Below are 19628 nucleotides of genomic sequence, written 5' to 3'. Positions count from 1 at the left end.
ACTATCCGTCATTGGCTAAAGTATTTCAAGGAAACCGGTAGTGTTTTAAAAGGTAAATCACCAGGTAGACTGAGAACTTCCGAAGACGATGTTGAACAGATCCGTGTTTCGTGTGTTCGGAGCCCGAAGAAGTCATTGGCCAGACGTAGTCTACAATTAGGAGTGCCTAAAGGTACAGCGTATGATGTTGTTCGTAAAAGACTAAAGTTGCGCGCCTACAAATTGCAACTGTTACATGAAGTGAAACCTACTGATAAAATCCAAAGGTATGAGTTTGCTGTTGACTTTCTACACAGAATTGATGATGATGACAATTTTTTACCAAACATTCTCTTTTCTGACAAGGCTACATTTCATGTCAGTGGAACAGTTAATCGTCATAATTGTAGAATTTGGGGGGCAGAGCATCCACATGAAGTTATTCAGCATCAACGTGACTCTCCCAAATGTAATGTCTGGTGCGGTTTGATGGAATATCGTGTGGTTGTTCCTTTCATTTTTGTAGAAAAAACAATAAACGGGAACGTTTACCATGACATGTTGACAGAGTATGTCTTTCCCCAAATGGACGATATTGAGGCGGAAAAGGGGCTTGTGTTTTTCCAACAAGATGGCGCCCCACCTCATTACAGTAAACAGGTGCGTGCGGTTCTTAACACTCGCTTTCCAGGAAGGTGGATAGGCAGGGCTGGCCCAATACCTTGGTCACCACAAAGCCCAGACTTAACCCCACTGGACTTTTTCTTTTGGGGCCCTTATAAAAAATGTTGTGTACAGTGCTAGGATCAGAGACATCAATCATTTACGGGAAAGAATCGTCGCTGCGGTTGGGACAGTTACACCTGAAATGTTGGTGAATAATAGGGCCTCCCCCATGGCGCAGTGGTAGCGTCATTACCTTGTAAGCGAGGGGTCCCGGGTTCGATACCCGGTGGAGGCACAAGTGGTTCGGATCCCACTTTAAACTGTAGGTCCAGTCCCGATTAGCCTTACTGTGCATAAAGTGGACTTAAAACACCAACTCAAACCAAACTCAAACCAATGTTGGTGAATACGTGGCGAGAAGTGGAATATCGTCTCGACGTGTGCAGGGCAACAAATGGATCCCACATTGAGGTGTACTAACATTGAACAAAACTTGAAGGAATCCTCTTTCATGATATGTACTCATTGATGTAAGTTTTCATTACTTTCCCTATTAAATTTATACTTAAAACTAGGGAGTTCTTTTTCAAACACCCTGTATATACAGGGTGTCATTTTAATGGCACCCATGGACCACAGATTCGTAGAGAGGACATCAAAACAAACAACTTTTCTCAGTAACATTTTTCTCGTTGGTGCATCGATTCGATGCTTCAGCCGTTCAAAACAGACAGTTTTTCCGCCTGGATGCTGACAACCCAACACAACATTTGATTGTACCTGTGACATCATTTCCTGCGACGAAATAGCGCACGGCAGGGTTGCAAGGAACACACAAATTCTGTGAAAAATTACAAACTACCAACCACATTATTAGCTGTAAAACTAAGCATCCAGTAGACCGAACATCCAGGGTACCATGACCTACCAGCTCCAGAAGATCAGCAGTCATCTCAGGGGAAGGGGAAAGTGAACCAACGATATGAGAAATGGTAAAAACTTATTCAAACTCAACCTACATGTCAAATATCAACAACAATAAATTTTATTAGACTTGCAGCTTACATGTGGCTGTTTATGCCCAGCTGCATGTCAAATATTTGCACATCTCATTGCAAGGTTGATATCTACAGGTTTGTTCCAGATGCCTTGTGGTACTCTTGTGCTGATAACTGAAGTATCCGAGGTTCACGTTGTTACATTAAGGCTAAAACAAATACAACCACAGTAACAATGTAATGATGAATCAGCAGCGAATATAGGCTACTGTCATGTTTGCAGTTTCAAACGATTACATGTGTATCCGGTACGTAGATAAACACAGTCGTGGTATTACTACTACTTATATATCCCTTTATTTTCAACTATTTTTGTCACTTGCCTCATAATGCCCTGAATATACATTATATTATGTGTTGCTTATTTTTGGAATTTGAGTTCTTTTATTTCTATTTTATCAACTGTTCATTGTGTCACAGACAACTAGTATCAGAAGAATGAAGTGGATAGGATAAATTGTAGATGCCAACTTGGTAACTAGATTTGCAAATATCTGACATGCAAGTTGAGACAAAATTCGATATGACCACTTCCACTTGAATTCTATTTTCTTTCTACCATATTTCGTATCGTTTGTTTACTTCCTGTTAGGTTACAGAACATGTTTTCTCATTTTGTTTACGGTACATAATGTGGCTGATTGTAGCTATGTCATTTTTCACAGAATGTTCCTGGCAACCCTGGAACACATTGCTTCACTGCGGGATATGACTTCACAAATGCCATCAAATGTTGTGTGTGGTTGCCAGCATTCAGGTGGCAAAACAGGCTTTTTTGAATGACTGTAGTGCCGAAACAATGCACCAACGAGAAAAATGTTACGAAGAAAAGTTGTTTGTTCTGATGTTCTCTGTACATTTCCGTGGTCTGTGGGTGCCATTAAAATGACACCCTGTATATATAGGGGGGGGGGATGTGGAAGATGGTGTTTTCAGCACCATGCTCCGGCTGCCTTTACCCTGCATATTCTTCGATTTTTTGCCAATTTGAAGGTGATGTGATCAGCACCTTGCTTTGGTAGCCCCTTTGCTCTTTGGCCCAAATACACATTTTAATGGCATTTAGATGTGCACTAAATTTGGCTGCTCTCAGAAAATATTGCCGCACTCCTTGTTTAATCACACATTTTTCCTGGCCCCATCACTTTACAACATACGGGTCATGCTATATGCATAGAGAAAACATTCTGCCTCATGTAGAAGAATCATTTATCCCAACCTCCCCCCCCCCACATAATTGATTTGACGAATATTTTTCCGTCAGTGAGTAAAATATCGTCTTATCTGCCCATAGAATAAAATGATCACTTTAGCTTGTGCATTTTCAGCTTCATTCTGATAACCAAATGATATAGCGCTCGTGAAAGAAACTTCAGATTAAAAATAATTGAACTACATCCAATCATATTTCCTTAGGAATCGAAACTAATTTCGATTGAAGAAAAAGTGCAGTTGTTATCCAGTATAGCAAATCCTTAATTTTTTTTCCATTTTCAACATTGCAAACAATAAGAAAGAAAAAGTTTATACAAACAAGTGTTCCCTCTTTTTTCGTTCCCGTCAACTAGGAAAGATTCAGAAAATGTGTGATCAAAGAAGGGAATGGTGATCGAGTCTCGTTGTCAATTTTCCACTTGCATTTTTGTGGAGGGGAAGGGAGAACAAAGACACCTCAGTCACACACATTGTGTCCAAACTCTAGGGAAGGCAGCATTTAGAAAGAATCAGTTTGGCAACAGTGCGCTTGTCTGAACCTGCGGCAGAAGGATCAGCCAATTTTATCTTCACGGGGAATGCAAGAAGTGCCGTTTTCCCTTCCTGTCCCTCAAGGGAGGTATGACAAATGCAAGTTGTACCCTGCCTCCCCCCACCTTCCACTGACCATGCCTCTTCGCTCCCTCCTCTCACACGAAAGCCTAACATCTGGAAGTTCAAGGTCGCGTGGTGAATGAAAGGGCTGCAAAAGCAAGAAAAGGGAGGGAGAAGTCACATAGTCAACAGAACAGGTTTCTGCCAAATTGTAAGACATCGTCACGGCTCTGAAAACGTACAAGGTGGGAAACGGAAGTTAGAGCAAACGTCAAATCGAGGTGAAGGTCCTATTATTTAACATGGCCTTTTGCCGGGGACTGACTGGATGAACGTATTAAGCGGGAAAACTTATAATGCGGGAACGTAAAATCGGGGTTTCACTGTACCAGAAAATGTATCAGTGCTTTATCATTGTCTTCAAAAATGTCATATTTGTTCATGGGTGGTTTGATGGGGCAAGAACAGACCCAGATTAACCCTAACCTGTCAGTTAACATAACTGGTCAATTAAGACCACTTTGACACACAAAATGAATCTCCCAAACCTCTACAACTGACAATAAATCCATCATGAGAGTTACTAGTTCCTCATAGAATGGAAACTGTTACTTATCTCTTTTGAACTTACTTGCAGCCAATGGTGATGGAGATCCAAGACTTTTGATCTTTTTGAAGCTTTTTATTTTCTTGCTTCTGTATTTGCATTTTTATTTTGTGTTAAATTTGTTAATCTATATTGTTACATTACTTTTCTTGCAATACTGAATATTTGAGAATGTTTTATTGGTAGATAACACAAAATAAGAATTCATATACTGAACACAAGTATGTGAAGCTGATTATCAATAGTTCTATTATTTCCCCTGCTGTTGCCTCAATGGCCAAGCGTGTTGGATAGGATGACGGTCCCAGGTTTGAGTCCTGGCTTTCGGCACAGGTGTTTCTTTGAGTGTGTTCTTCATCAGTTTTATCTAATCGTCGTCATCATTGGGATTAGCCAAGTGGCAGAAAAGTTATGCTTAAAAAGAAGAATACAAATTTAGATGTTACCATTTACTTGGTAACCTGTTAAAAGCAAAAACTGGTTCCCAAGTGGATGGTGTTAGTGGTCTATGAAATTAGGAAAACTATTCATGATAATTTTTGTATGTAAATGAAATATGTACGTGTTTTGACTAAACAATATAAGAAGTTACTTATGTGAAAGTTTGAAATTTCGTATTTCCGCATTGCACAATTTAATGGTTATATCCTATTAATTTCAAAGACTCTCTGTCTTCATTCACTAAGGGAACAGCATCTTCGAAATTAATAGGATATAACCATTAAATTGTGCAACGTGGAAATACGAAATTTCAAAATTTCATGTAAGTAACTCTAAAGTGAGTTTACTGCATCCATCATGAATATAACAAGTGTTGCAGCTGCATTTCCTAAAATGAATTTATTTATTTATTGAGAAAATTTCAGATACAGCACAGGTGGCCATTTTACACTGAAATTGTCAACAATGAGAAAGCAATAATTATAATAAGCATAAAAATAAAAAAAATAAAAAAAATAAATAAAAAATAAATAAGAAATAATGAAGAGTAACAAAACAACATAAAAGTGAATAGCAAATGAACAAAAAAATAAGTAAGAGATGGCACTATGTGATATTAATTACAAGTATTTCTTCTGATAGAAGACCGAAAGGCAAACTCGGAGGAAAATATATCAATACTTGAGGGCAGATCATTGTATTGTGCTGCAAGTCTATAAAAGAGAGATCTTTTTTGAATTTCTATTCTAGGTTTTTTTGTATAAAATAACCTTGTATTGCGAGTTGTGCGCATAGGTATTCTAAAGTGGAATTCCTCAAGGAGTGTGTTGCAGCGGATTTTGCCATTCACAATTTTGTATAAGTAACTGAAATCATTCTGCAAACGTCGCTGATTGAGTTACTAGATGTACCATATTAAATATGAGAAATGTAAACTTGTAATAGTATCTTATCAGCTTGCATTTCCAATTTATTTTCTATGTAATCAGGAAAGTTTATTATACTTTACAGATTCTCATTCCCTTTACCCCTGGGACTACTGGCCTCACGAGGATGGTCGATCTGACTGTGGGTTTGTGGGTCTTACAAACTTAGGGGCAACTTGTTATATGGCATCCTGTATGCAGCATCTGTATATGATGCCTCAAGCAAGGACTTCAATTCTTCGTGCCAAATGTAGCACCAACAGCAAACATGAACAAACTCTTCGTGAACTTCAACGCATGTTTGCCTATCTTCTGGTTAGTAAATTTCTTTTAATTACTAATTAATTAATATATACTTTATCATTATTGGTTGATACTTGCGTAACAGTGCATCACTTTAGTGGTAAAATTTCCAAGAAGTTTACAGATCCTATATTCTTGTAAAATTCTTCCATTTTGTTATCACTTTTATGACCATAATGTAGCATAGGTATCAAGTTTTTGTAAAGTAAAGTACATATTGAAATACAATGGAACCCTGATTGTTCTAACCCAGAATTTGCATTTTACATTACATTAATCGTGATGATCTTTTTTTTTTTCTCCTTGAAAAATGTAAAAATAAAGTTCCATTGCACACAGTTAATTTTGCAGCCAGGTGTTACACATTCATTAAATCCTAGTCAAGTTCAACATAAAATATTTGCAATTTTATATTTGGTTGGTAGAATGTTGGTTTTCAGTATGGGTAAATTTTACTTCTATCCACCTACTATGTTTGACAAATGCTTTGACATTTATCAAAATTTTAAACAACGTGAAATAGTTGCAACATTCAAGCATTGATATTGGTATGTGAGAATCAGTAACATTGATATTGGTTCATCCTTGAACAAGATGGATATGAATATTTTCCATTAATGTTTCATAGTTTTGTAATAAATGTTGATATATTTTAGGAGAGTGAGAGAAAAGCATACAATCCAAGGAGCTTTTGTAAGGTGTACACAATGGACCATCAACCTTTAAACACCGGAGAGCAGAAGGACATGGCAGAATTTTTCATTGACCTTGTCTCCAAATTGGAAGAAATGACTCCTGAACTGAAGAAGTTGGTCAAAACACTTTTTTGTGGAGTAATCAGCAACAATGTAGTTTCTCTGGTGAGTATGCAAGTCATATAATGGTTTGATTTTATTTTATCCAAATGATCTTTTTTTTTCAACTTGGTTGTAGGGGGTGAGATCCCCCCCCCCCACATACAGAGATATAGAGTTCTAAATGTGACTGACCTTAAACAGGAGGAGGACAAGAAAGTTGTAAAGTGGGTATCACCTTATATTGTAAATTATTTAAAAACCATAAGTAATTAAATATTGTTAACATATGAGAAGAATTAATATTTATTATTCTGTTCAAATTGTGTACAATATTGAGAAAGAAAGGAAACACAGACATACTGTGTGTACCTGGCAACAATGCAACCATTGAAATATGCCATCTTCAGTAACTTCCATTTCCTAAATTGAGAATGGGGACATGCTATTTAGTAGGATTCAATCTCATCTTTTACAGCTGTTTTAATGATCATTTTTTCGTTAATAATCCTAGTGCAGAAATTGTGAAACATGAAACTTTTTTATTTCGTTCTGTGCCTTTATCTTACACAACTAATAAAAAAAATATTATTTACTGAAGTAATTAAAGTTCCCATGTTTCATTAGCATCACACGAACATTGAGTGGTATTGGTAGGAATCAGTATGTCAGTACTGCTACTAATACACATGTGGCTATGCATATCTGTGTTCTGGTTTGATTTGCATTCTTTCTAAATAGGTCATATTGAGAATTCTGTTCTGTATATTTCAGGACTGCCCTCATGTGAGTAGAACGCTTGAGGAATTCTACACAGTTCGGTGTCAGGTTGCTGATATGAGAAACCTGTATGAATCCCTGGATGAAGTGACTGTGAAAGACACTTTGGAGGGAGACAACATGTATACTTGCTCCCAGTGTGGAAAGAAAGTTCGAGCAGAGAAACGGTAGGGATTGTATTCTCGTGAAGTCATGACAGATCGTCATAAGTTGTTGAGTTGCAGTAAAAAGTTGTATAAAAATCAATTTTGCATGGAATCAATCATGATGTATAAATTATAACTTTTTGGCCATTATGTGGAAAAGTTAACTTGACAATAACTTTCATATTTTGGGAAATGAGAGACGTGGTAGTAAATAATTACAGAGAAACTTAGTACTTAAAATTAATAGAACAAACTAAGAACAGCTTCACGAAAAATGTGAGTACTAAGTTTCTCTGTAATTATTGACAATAACCATGTATTAAAAAGAGAAAAGCTAGGAAGGTGTATTCTGTGTTGACTTGTTTGGAAGACGTTTTGCAAGTTAGTTTCTGCATATCAAACACCTCTTTATTCCTGAGGAATTTGACTTTTTTTTTTTTTTTGCATGTTGAAGTAATAGAAGCATGAAAATCACTAACTTTAGACTTATTTTTTAATTAACTCTTAATTGTATGATCATTGTTGCGACTCCAGCAAGCATGTTCTAGGCTTGGAGCAAATTGTTTTCCTTTTTGTAACCAATATCTACAATGATAATTGAAAGACCAAGTTTCTGTAGTGTAGTTGTTATGCATGCTATAAAGCCACGGGTCCCCGCTGATATGTCAAGCATGGATGTTTCACTTAATTCATATTAACATGTCATCATCATATTACCATGATTAACCTCCAAAGGAGAAATAGATGTAAAATAACTAAAATACAAGTAAATGATGATATATTTCTGCTTGTGCATTGAAGCTGAAAAGTGAGAGTGTCGGATTAGAATATTTTCCTCCATGTGTCTGACAAGTTAATTTTGTTGGGTATAATTGATTGTTGTTGGACAGATGAGTATGAAATGTATGAGAATGAGGGATAATGAATGTGTCCTTCATAAAGAACATATAGTAGAATGAGAAGTATATCTACATGGCTTGGTTTCAAGCAGTCTAGAATTTTACTTGGGCAAGTAATGAAAGTATTACTTTTTTCATTTACTCTAGGAACACATTAGTGAATATAATGGCACAGAGCAAGCAAATTAACAGAAATGAGAATAATATGTCACACAAAAAATGCCAAAAACAATTTCTGATTAGCAAAAATGTTAAGTTAGAGAGGATGTTTGGGTTGCCCATAAGAAATACACAGGAGTGTGAACGCAGTAGTAGATGTTGTTTTTAATAGTTTTTATCCAGCTTAATAATCAACATAAATAGCTGGTTGTAATTGCCGTATCAGGAGAAATTATATATTCTAGAATATATCAAAGGATATATTCAATACATGAGAGCATTTCAACACAAATAAAATTAATCTGCACCTTATGCAAAACTAACTGTGTCCAATCACCTTAAAGCATGACTAATGCCTTGTGCTAATATAATTTGTAATAAAATAATAATGATATAAAATGACATACATTGTTTTATTGAAGTTTTGGCAAATACAATGGGTGCAAATACTTAAAAAAAAAAATACTAAGTGATATTAGACATTTATTATTTTATGTAGAGCTGAGCCGATACCAGTACCAAAGTATCGATATCAAAAAGTATTGGTTGAAATTTAATCGCCAATACTTTTCCATTGTGTAAATGTCTTGGAGATTCTAAATGTCCTGGAAAGTATACATAATACAGGAAAACCTTGTTAATATGATATTGGTTAATACGAAGTACCCTTTAATCCGAAGTTCTTCCCATTTCCCAGCCGATAAGATAGGATATTTCAGTACGGATAAATTGAAATACGGATAATTTTTAATACGAAGTTGTTTACAAGACCCTTCGGCAAAACTGGTTTCGTTTAATTCAAAGTAGACACCTGCGTAAGTCGACACGAGAAGATCAGATGTGGAGAGAGCTTGGACGTTTTTAACTTGACATGTTTCCTTGTCCTAAGAGCTGCTGACAACTCGAAAAGCAGCCCAAAATGCCCGCTGGACATTGACATTCTTTGTCAATGTGCATGGCAGGTCAAGCTCTTTCCCCACTGAATGTGCCACCTTGGAAATATTCACCAGTGCTAGATGAAAAGTGAGAGATACGATTGCAGCATAACAGATAATCAAAGCCACATAGGCCAACTAAAGATCGTCAACCCGCTTAATGCATTGTCATTTAGGTTTCCCGCAAAAGTTGACTTTCATCTTACGTATGTTGCAACTCCCGTTTCCCGCTTCATACGTTTCCCAACTGTGCCGATCATAAAATTTGCCAAAACAGTGTTCTGTTGGCTGAGTGACTTCTCCCTTTTTTCTATCAGCAAACAGGGGGGGTCTGTTGCCAATTGTTTCGGCCACGATTTTCTTGCTCGTGTGTGCACATGGGCTCCTTTCCTTTGGCGTCTAAAATAAAGCAACCCGTTCTGAATACCTTCTTCAAAACGAACAAAAACTGCAGGATAAGCAAAGGAAAAGTGACCCCCTCCCTTCTCCTACAACAATTCATTATCCGCCACTGGTGTGCATGGTAATGTGATAATTGCAGAATTCAGGTTCCTCTTTCTTGTTTGAATGCAGCTGTCTGTATAGGAAATATTGCCCATATTATTGTCTGTTGTATGGTAAAACGTAATGCAAGGATCATTTTTCTTTTTCACACTGCTGATAAAAGTTTGGTCTTTGACAATTGCGTTATCTTTAAAATGCAGATGATTTCCTTTCTGCCACCTGCTGCTCTAACTTCTAGCCGGTCTCGTTGTGTTTACGCTGCAGCTGGTGCCAGTGTTTAGTCTAGCATCTGGAAAGCTGTGGCTTGCTAATATCGCAATGACTCATCCAGCACCCGAAATAAGCGTCATTGTTTTGAATGCAGTGCTCAATGTAGAGTAGGAATACGAGAGGAAAAGTTTTGGCGGAGCGAATGTTTGACCTCCAGAATACTCCTGAATTCTACAATAAATTTTTGATTAATCTGAAAATATGCAAGTTTTGTAAAGCTTGTTTTGAGTTCATTTTATGCTGATGATCTAAGCCAGACTAAATATACAGTTCAAAGTGGGATCCAAACCAGAGTGATTATCGAGTGTGGCACTGTTTAATGTGTTTAATGTGTCGTAGGATACACATTCGATGCAAACAGATCGCAAGTTGTGTGTTTACTTTTTCAGAGTGGATTACAATACAAGTTGAGGAAGAGTTTGGACTGATCCCTGCAAAGGGGGGGTCGAATATGAAGTTAACTCAAGCAAAGAAAACGTGACTTTTTTACGATGTGTTTTAGACAGCCGAACCAGAATGAAATTTACAGCCCTGATTTTTTTATGATTTTTTTTTCTTGCCAAGGAAAGTTTGTGTTCTCTCCCAAGAGAATCTTCTCTTACCAGTCAATCCTGTAACGGACAATGTTCTAGTGAACGCACATAAAAACCAATATTAATTCTGTCCTATTATCTCCCGTCTTGCTCGTGCCAGTGTGACTACTGTCAAGATTCTTCCGAGTTTCACGTCTTGCAATAAATGAGATTGTTTTCCTTTCCGTAGATCTCTGCAAACGGGTTTCTTATGAACTAAAATTGTAAGTATTTCGTGGAAGAGCAACGACTTTGCACAATTAAAAGAAAATACCATTTTTTAAAATACTTTTGCCACAACATGCATCCCGTGCATAACCGGTTGTATAACTAGGCAGGATAGATGGTGTTAACCGTCTCCTTGGAATCTTTGTGTTCTCATTTTATGTAACATTTTTTACACTTTCTTTAAAAAGTACAATATTATTATATAGTACATATAAAGCTTATTTTCTGAGCTGCCACCAAGTATAAAACATCCGTTGTGGGGGTAATTTATACTCTATTTATTTACACATGAAAAACACGTGCCATCTTGAAAAGTTTGGATAACTCGAAGTCGTTTAATTCGAAGTTGACATTTTTTGGTACCTTGAACTTCGTATTAACGAGGTTTCCTGTACATGTTTTTCATTTTTTTTTTTTTTTGCGACGACATTGTGGGCAAAAATGGAGTTTGTGATTGATGAATATCTCATGTGAAATTATGATTATTTTAAAGCAATACTTTGGTAGGTATGATATAGATTTATGTATTAAAATTTATAAATATTCTAGTCCAGTTTGAATTGTTATTATTTTTAAGCATCAGTATTGGTGGGAACCAGTAATGGTACAAGCTCAGAAGTACCATGTTATTCAGTCTTCCTTCTCTTGTTTTGTTTGATGTCATTGGTGTTAGTTTAACTAATTGTTATTGTTGTGAAAAGTATTGCCATACTGTGGAATTAAACATGAATTCTATTGCAGAGCTTGTTTCAAGAAACTTCCTCACATTCTGTGTTTCAATACAATGAGGTATACTTTCAACATGGTGACGATGATGAAGGAGAAAGTCAACACCCACTTCTCATTTCCCCTTCGCCTTGACATGTCTGGATATGTTGAGAAACATTTGATGCCACAGCACTATCAGGGTGAGTTCAATCCCCTCTGGGAGTAAATTATCATTGTTAATTTTTTTTTCATTTGGGTGGGGCTAGGTTAGTGTCAAGTATCTGTAAATATTTTGAACTGGCCAACTGTTTTTTACACAATCACAGTTTCTAACAGGCATTACATTTAATTTTGTTCCTAACTACATGTAAATTTCATTTTAGTGTCAAGTTAATAAGAAGTTTGATAAATAATATCTGTATGTGGTGGATATAGGTGTGTTGGAGTTGTTGGAGAATGGCAAATGAGAAAGAAGTAGTATATGCTCACCAGGCACTGGAAATCTTCAAATTTTCAACCTGCAAAGTTGCTAGGTCCAGAGTGAAGATATGATTGGCAGAATAAAATATGGTTCTCTCACCAGGCTTGTTGAAAATTGTGAATGGTAGGGTGTGGTGTGTGGCGGGAGGCAATGTGAGAAGAGAGAGGGTTGGGTAAGGGGTTGATGGGTGGGGATAAGGTCGGTTTTGATGGTTACTGAGTGGCCTTATCCAGGCCAGAGAGGTGTGGCTTGTGGCTGATATGTAAGCCTTCTCCCATCTTTTCCATACTATGGTGTTGGTGGGTTGGATAAGTGGTGGATGATGCCTACCTGGAAGCAGCCATTGAAATGGGTATTGTGGCTGCTGTTATGGATGGCAACAGTAAGGTCCAGGTTTTGTTAGATGCCTGTAGATGTTTTCCCCAGGTAACCCCTCCCTTCCCCTCTCTCCATCCCTTCAGTGTATCATCAGGTGATAACCCTTAGATGACCAAGCATGTTTTCCCGGTAAACGCACGATCGACCGAGGGATTTCAGCGGGAATTTTAAATTTCTGCATGTTTTTATATAAAATTTTATATCTCTGGAACAAAACAAAATTTTCTGTTATTGGGTAAAAGAAGAAAATTTGAAAATCGATGGGCCCCACGTGGCGATGCCACGATGTAAATTTGCAAAATTGTACCAGCACATTGCCTGATATGTTTTGCACTATATTATAAAAAATCTCATACATATTCGAGATACTTTCCGGGGAAAGAAATATTTCCGAATGTGGAGCACCTGAGTTTTTTTGAGTGGGAAATTTGAAATTCGGCGCAGGTACATGAATTTTTTTTAACTCTGAAACTAAGAACACTGGAGTTACAAATTATACCTCGTTTTGTTCAGTACAGATGTGGCTATAAGCCTATGACATAAAAACCAAATTTTCCGTTATTGGGTAGAAGAAGAAGAAAGAAGATAAACTTTTTTTTTTATGAAATATGAAAATCTGCGGGCCCCCACGCAGATAAGCTGCGACTTAAATGCGCAAAATTATTATTTTAGTGTGTTCGTTCCCTTGGTAAAAGTGTCATTACAAATCCAAGAACTGAGAAAATAACGATAATAAAATTAAAAAAAAAAAAATGTAACGAGATTTTCGAAGGGCTGCCCTCCCCCCCCCCCCAATATATCCCAAATGAAATTATACCTTACTGGTTGTTTGTCCCATACCTCAAAACTCATGCAGAACTAAAAACATGTATATCCAAATAAAAACAGTCACAGTATGTCCCAAAAGTCGGATACTACATGCAAAAGCATCTTGTCACCTATAGGTGACAGACGGTTGTTCGCGAAATACCGGCTGTCACTTATAGGTGATGGGCGGTCGTTTAAGGGTTAAGCCAAGCACAGATTAGACCACAGTACTTCTATTTCTTGAAAGGATAGTATGCGAGAGAAAGAAGAAATGTCTAACCTGTGACTGACTTGAAAAACCACCCAATGATTAACACTTGATGGAGTCAAAGTGTTGTGTATGAACGAAATACACATTTGTATAATTTTGACCAAAAATTCAAATAGAGACCATAGAGTGTGTGTGAATTCTTCGAAGATTTTACATATTTCAGGGAACCAAGGTGAAGAGATGGAAAATAAGACATGGGAAAATTTTGTAACATTTTGCTCTATTGAGACCATACATAATGCAGGAAAATGTAATGTCAGAAAATGCAAAATTGAGGTTCCACTGCATTAAAGATGTATTGATAGGATATTTTGCCAGTATCAATAAACGTACCAATACTAGTCTGATGCAATGTTGCAAATGTTTCTTGCAGAACATGAATGTTTCTTTAATCTACTTCATGCATGTATGCATGGCACAGGTGACTGCAGTAGGTTTTGTTTTAAGAAAGAGTCTGTATTTAGTAGGGATGGGACATATTAATCGGTATGCTATCGGCCAATATAGACATATCGGTAAAATTACCGATTATTTTACCGATCCGATATATCTATAAATATCTTATAATTTGTGCAAAATTTTGCCATTTTGTTATAATTTTTATAAATAATATCCACGCCCTACTTTTTAAAAAGTAAGTGTTTACAAATGCATCTTCTTTCACACTGCAGTCACCTCCTCCAAACACACATTTATTAAGGAGGTCAATGAGCCATTCAGGTTCTTCAAGGTCCATTTTGAATTTTATGTTGGATTGGTAGAATATCGGTATTGGTAAGAAATTTCATAGCAGCCCATCTCTAGTATTTAGATGTTTACTTTCCAAAACTAAGCATGTGAATTATATGTTTATATTATGGATGGACCGATACCGATATAAAATTTACCGATACCAATAACCGATATTCTACCGATCCGATATAAAACTAGAAATGGTCCTTGAAGAACCTGAAAGATTCATTGACCTCCTTAATAAATGTGTGTTTCAAGGTGACTGCAGTGATAAAGAAATTGCGTATTTAGACATTTACTTTTTAGAAAGTAGGGCATGGAGATTATCCATAAAAATTACAACAAAATGGCAGAATTTTGCACTAAATTTTCAGATATTTATCGATATATCGGATCGGTAAAATAATCGGTAATTTTACCGATAAACTGATACACCGATATGCCTATATCGGCTGATACCTATGGAGTACCGATTAATCGGTCCCATCCCTAGTTTATGTACATAAAAACAAGAACAAAATGGCAGAATTTTGCACTAAATTGCAGGTTATTTACAGATGTACTAGATCTGTGGTATTATTGGTAATTGTACTGATTAACTTTTATACTTATATCAGCTGATATTGATAGAGTACCAATTAAACCATCCTGCTCGTAGTAAAAATTATCAACAATAAACTTATGCACTGATACACCTGTATTGGTGTACACCCATAGAGTACTGACTAGCATGTTCCATTCCTAAATGATATCTATTTCTTCATCATATGCATGTGTGCTTGTATCCAGGAATCATCGCAAATAAATTTACAATGTTGTTCACTTGCAGAAGAAAAAAGGAAATCAAGGCAGCATAGAAGTGAATCTTGCAAGGAATGTAAGGATGGTGCAACAATTTGCAGCCACACCAGCTCTGAAGACTGCGAATGTTCCGACTCTGAAGATTTTAATGAGTGTTACGAGTATGATCTCATTGGAGTGACGGTGCATACTGGCACAGCAGATGGTGGCCATTATTACAGCTTCATTAGAGATCGAACAGCCATGAACAGGGACAAGTGGTTCTTGTTCAATGATGCTGAAGTGAAACCTTTCGATCCAAATCAGATTGCTGCAGAGTGCTTCGGAGGGGAAATGACGGTGAGCAGTTTTGTCTGATTTCAATTGTGTGTATGCAAAGTATTACACACATTTGTGTGTACGTGCTGAGAGATACATTGATGCAGGAAGTTTCAGCTGATATCCATTTCAATAATTTTAAACTAAAATTTAATTTAGTCTAATGTGTTGTCTTTCTAAAACATGAAGTTGCTTAAGTCTGAAGTGGAAGTGCTGTGGGGTCTCTGTTTAAGACAGTTTATGTTTGATAAGTGTGAATAGAACATGTTAGCTGAAAAACTGTTTACTATCATCTTATTCAATCAGAATTTTTCAGTAAATGCACATTTAGGCAAGGAATCCAAGATATGATATCACGTAGCTGTTACTTGCAGGATATCAATAATTTCTGTTCTCAAAAATGTTTCCAAGCTTTCAAGAACTAATACCACTTTCATATTCAGTAACTTTGAGAGAGTGACACCAGCTCCTGAAAGTTTGGAATTAATAAAAACTATTTTTTTTTGTAATGACTAAACTAATTAAAAACTCAATGTAGTTACTACAAGAAAGAATAGAGTTTTTATTAACTCTATTTAGGACTGAACTAATACCAATATATTGGTGTTGGAAAGTCTCAGTTGGAACTCATTTACTGAAAGCAGCCAGTACTTTTTCAACATTTTGGTCTTTTTTGTGGTCTGCAAAAATCCATGCAACACTTTTGCAGAGTCTAATTATCGTGAAAATTATGTGATATTTGAAGTTTCCGTTTATTTTAGACCAGCATCGTGTATGAAACTGGATTTTGTGATTACATAACATGTACTTTCATGTTCTGATGTTCTTGAATATATTAAATCAAAGTTCTGGTAAATTGATGTGCATATATTTCAGAATTTTCGCTAACTTTGTCCTAGCATCCTCGATGTCAGAAGGGTGACAATGAAGAACAACTTCGCAGCTACGGCTCCATTTCTTCCATTTCTTACTAGTCCAATTTGATATAATTTTAAAACCAGAGAGAGAGAGGAGAGAGAGAGAGAGCAAAAGATGTCTCTTTCTTCTGACACCGAGGACTCCTTATCAGAGTTGTAGCTAGAGATTTCAGCACCAAGGACGAGAATAATTTTCGCACCCCTGCACCGAATTTGCACCCCCTGTACCTAGATGTAGCTGGCTTACTTAGACATTGTAGAAATTCTATGTACTTACTCTTTTCCGTTGAATCCGATGAAAAGAAAACTTAGCATTCAATAAATGTGACTAATAAAAGGACAGTCGGTTGTGCATCCCACACCATCTTCATTGAAGCAGTGTGTGTTATTGTTTACATCTGCAAAATCGATTTCAAATTAAAGATAACTAGATGGAGGGACAAAAAATGAGAAACTTTAATAAGACATTAGTTTCCTATTAAATTAACATGTAAATGCTATGTTTATTCCCGACGAAAGGAGGTGAGAAATGGAGGAGAATTAACTCGGTCTAATTTCTATGTTCCAGGAGTCTAGGTGACAATGATAACCACCTTCACAGCTACGGCTCCATTTTTTACTAGGCCAATATGATATAATTTTAAAATCTTATCTATGACTAGAAGTACGTTTTTACCCCATGCTGTTACCAGCCCTAAAGAGAGCGAGAGAGAGAACAAAAGATGTATGCAACATTCACACACAGGCAGACATCATTCTTTGTTATTCCTCCTTTGTATGTGTTTATGCTGTTATTCTTAGTAAAGTATGTTTGAAGTCCAAACTAATTGCTTGTCTTTGTTGTTATAACACAAACTCTTACTCTCTGAACATTTTAATGGGGGAAAAATTTTAATAGAACAAGATCGTTGGTGGGAAGGTGGGAGATCCCGCTTCCGCCATGGGAATTCGTATCCTGAATGTGACGATCAACACAATGGAATGATCCTTATAATGAAGAACATGTCTGAATATGAATTTACCGCAAAGAGAGGACATTTTCTCATCAAGACTGCAGTTCGAAAAAGTCAAAAGAGGGAGTAAATGTGGTGAACTGTCCCAACCAAATTGGAACATTTAGTAGCTTCGCATAAATGGTTATAAAACTAAAATTACTAAATATTGTAGACTGCAGTCTTCTGCAAACCTATTAATTTATACAAGAAGAAAATCTAAAGTCTTGCAAAATGTTAAAAATTATCCATGTTATTTTTGTAGGTTTGCACGAAAATATTTCATGGCTCGAGGGGGGCCATGACCCCCTTGCCCCCCCCAGCTGGGTACGGGCCTGAGTGAAATACTGACATAGTAACATTAATCAGAGTTTTGAATAACCTACAATTGTTAGAAATTTTAAACTGGTACTGATGGGAATTAGGAAGAGTGTCTTGTCATTATGGGTATAGTTTTAAAGTGGTATCACCCCAATCCTACCTCTAATATGAATGTACTGTAGACAATCTGCAGAAATGTAAATGAAAGTTTGGAAACCTTCCAGAATCTACTAGTTGATATCATAAGAAAATCTGTCTCATCATTTGCTGCTAGGATGGCTTCAAGACATATTTTAGCTCTCATTAATACAAAAATCTACATTGAATTTTACATAATTTTGAGTCTATTAGAAAAACTGTTCAAAGAATACCTGGAATGGCATTGGCTGACATCTGTGATCAGATGAGATCAATACTTTCTGATACTGATATCAGCTAAAATAGTTAAATTTTGCACCAAAATATTCGTAGATTCTTTTGTATGTGTGTGTGACTAATGCAATAATTATAAACATGTTACATTCTTTCTTATGGAATTAAATACTAAATAAGTTACTGCATGTTTGTTTTATATTTTTCAGAGCAAAACATACGATTCAGTGACAGATAAGTTCATGGACTTCAGTTTTGAGAAAACGAACAGTGCATACATGCTGTTCTATGAATGGTGCAGCCGTGATGGTGAGCAGAGGGGCTCCAAGGAGGACACCTCAGACTTAGAAAACATAGTGAAGCCAAAGGACACACACTCACCTCCCTTTGAACTGAGTAAAGAATTAGAGGATTGGATTTGGCAAGATAACATGCATTTTTTGCAAGACAAGAACATATTTGAACACACTTACTTCAAGTAAGTATAGTAGTTCGTATATTTTGTCATATGTGCTTACCTTTCATGTGTGCCTGGTGTTATGGTAAATGGCTAATATAAACATTTTTTTTTTAATGTGGGAATTTAGGTGGAAAAGTAACAGAATTAAGAAATAATGTAAAGCAAGAGGGGATTCCAATAGTAAGTCAGAAGTAACTTGAAATGTAGGGACCAGTGTTTTTCTTTCAATTAATTTTGAATTGTGTCATGCCATTAAAAAGAGAATAGGAAGTATATATAACTGAAAAGTTAGCATTCCAGGACTACTGTTTATTCTTTGTGCTGTAAGTAGATCTACAGACACACTTTGATTGTCAGGGCCAGCCTTTGCTGGCTTCAAGGAAACCTTGTCTGGGAATCAATATCTTTGGAAATCCCTAAAAATAAATGTAAATGTTTTTCGTCATTTCTGAATTTAAATAGATATAAATAATTGGATTATAGAAAACAGAATCATACAAATATATCCTTTTTGTTCTTTTGGAGGGGTTTCTAGAACCAGAAATTACAAATTCAGATGTAAGTATAAATATAGTGGCACAAAGTGCAGTTAGAAAGTTTGAATCTTCAGGGAAGAGTTTGCATTACCATGTGTCTGCATATGTTTGTTTGCCATGTAGGATTATGTATTTTACATCCCGTATTTCTCTATTTCAGTTTTATGTGGCAGATATGTGGTTACATTCCACAGACATTGTTGAATCAGCAAGATGTGACTGACATGGCTGCTCAGCTGTCAACATCATTCTTCCTTGAAACTTTTATTCATGCTAAGGAAAAGGTAAATAAATATTCCTTAAAATTACTTTTGTTTCAGTCAAATATGAGAATTTGGTTTGTGTTCATGTAAGAATATACAGGAAAACCTCGCTAATACGATATTGGTTAATACGAAGTACCCTTTAATCCGAAGTTCTTCCCATTCCCCAGCCGATAAGATAGGATTTATAATATA

At 36.3% G+C, this 19628-nt stretch overlaps 1 protein-coding gene across 2 annotated transcripts in view; it reads left to right on the top strand.

Annotated features, from left to right (window-relative positions):
• puf (ubiquitinyl hydrolase 1 puf) overlaps positions 1-19628 on the top strand; it is a 186156-nt gene that overhangs the window by 104257 nt on the left and 62271 nt on the right. For both annotated transcript variants that reach the window (XM_083118991.1, XM_083118990.1), the window contains 7 exons: positions 5572-5801; positions 6446-6649; positions 7358-7530; positions 11818-11984; positions 15283-15593; positions 18384-18652; positions 19331-19454. In XM_083118991.1, coding sequence (XP_082975117.1) covers positions 5572-5801; positions 6446-6649; positions 7358-7530; positions 11818-11984; positions 15283-15593; positions 18384-18652; positions 19331-19454 — 1478 coding nt within the window. The remainder of the gene's footprint in view (positions 1-5571; positions 5802-6445; positions 6650-7357; positions 7531-11817; positions 11985-15282; positions 15594-18383; positions 18653-19330; positions 19455-19628) is intronic.

This window comes from Lepisma saccharinum, chromosome 3 (assembly GCF_977018435.1).
Source record: "Lepisma saccharinum chromosome 3, izLepSacc3.1, whole genome shotgun sequence".
NCBI lineage: Eukaryota > Metazoa > Arthropoda > Insecta > Zygentoma > Lepismatidae > Lepisma > Lepisma saccharinum.
This window is presented reverse-complemented; position numbering and strand designations above follow the sequence as displayed.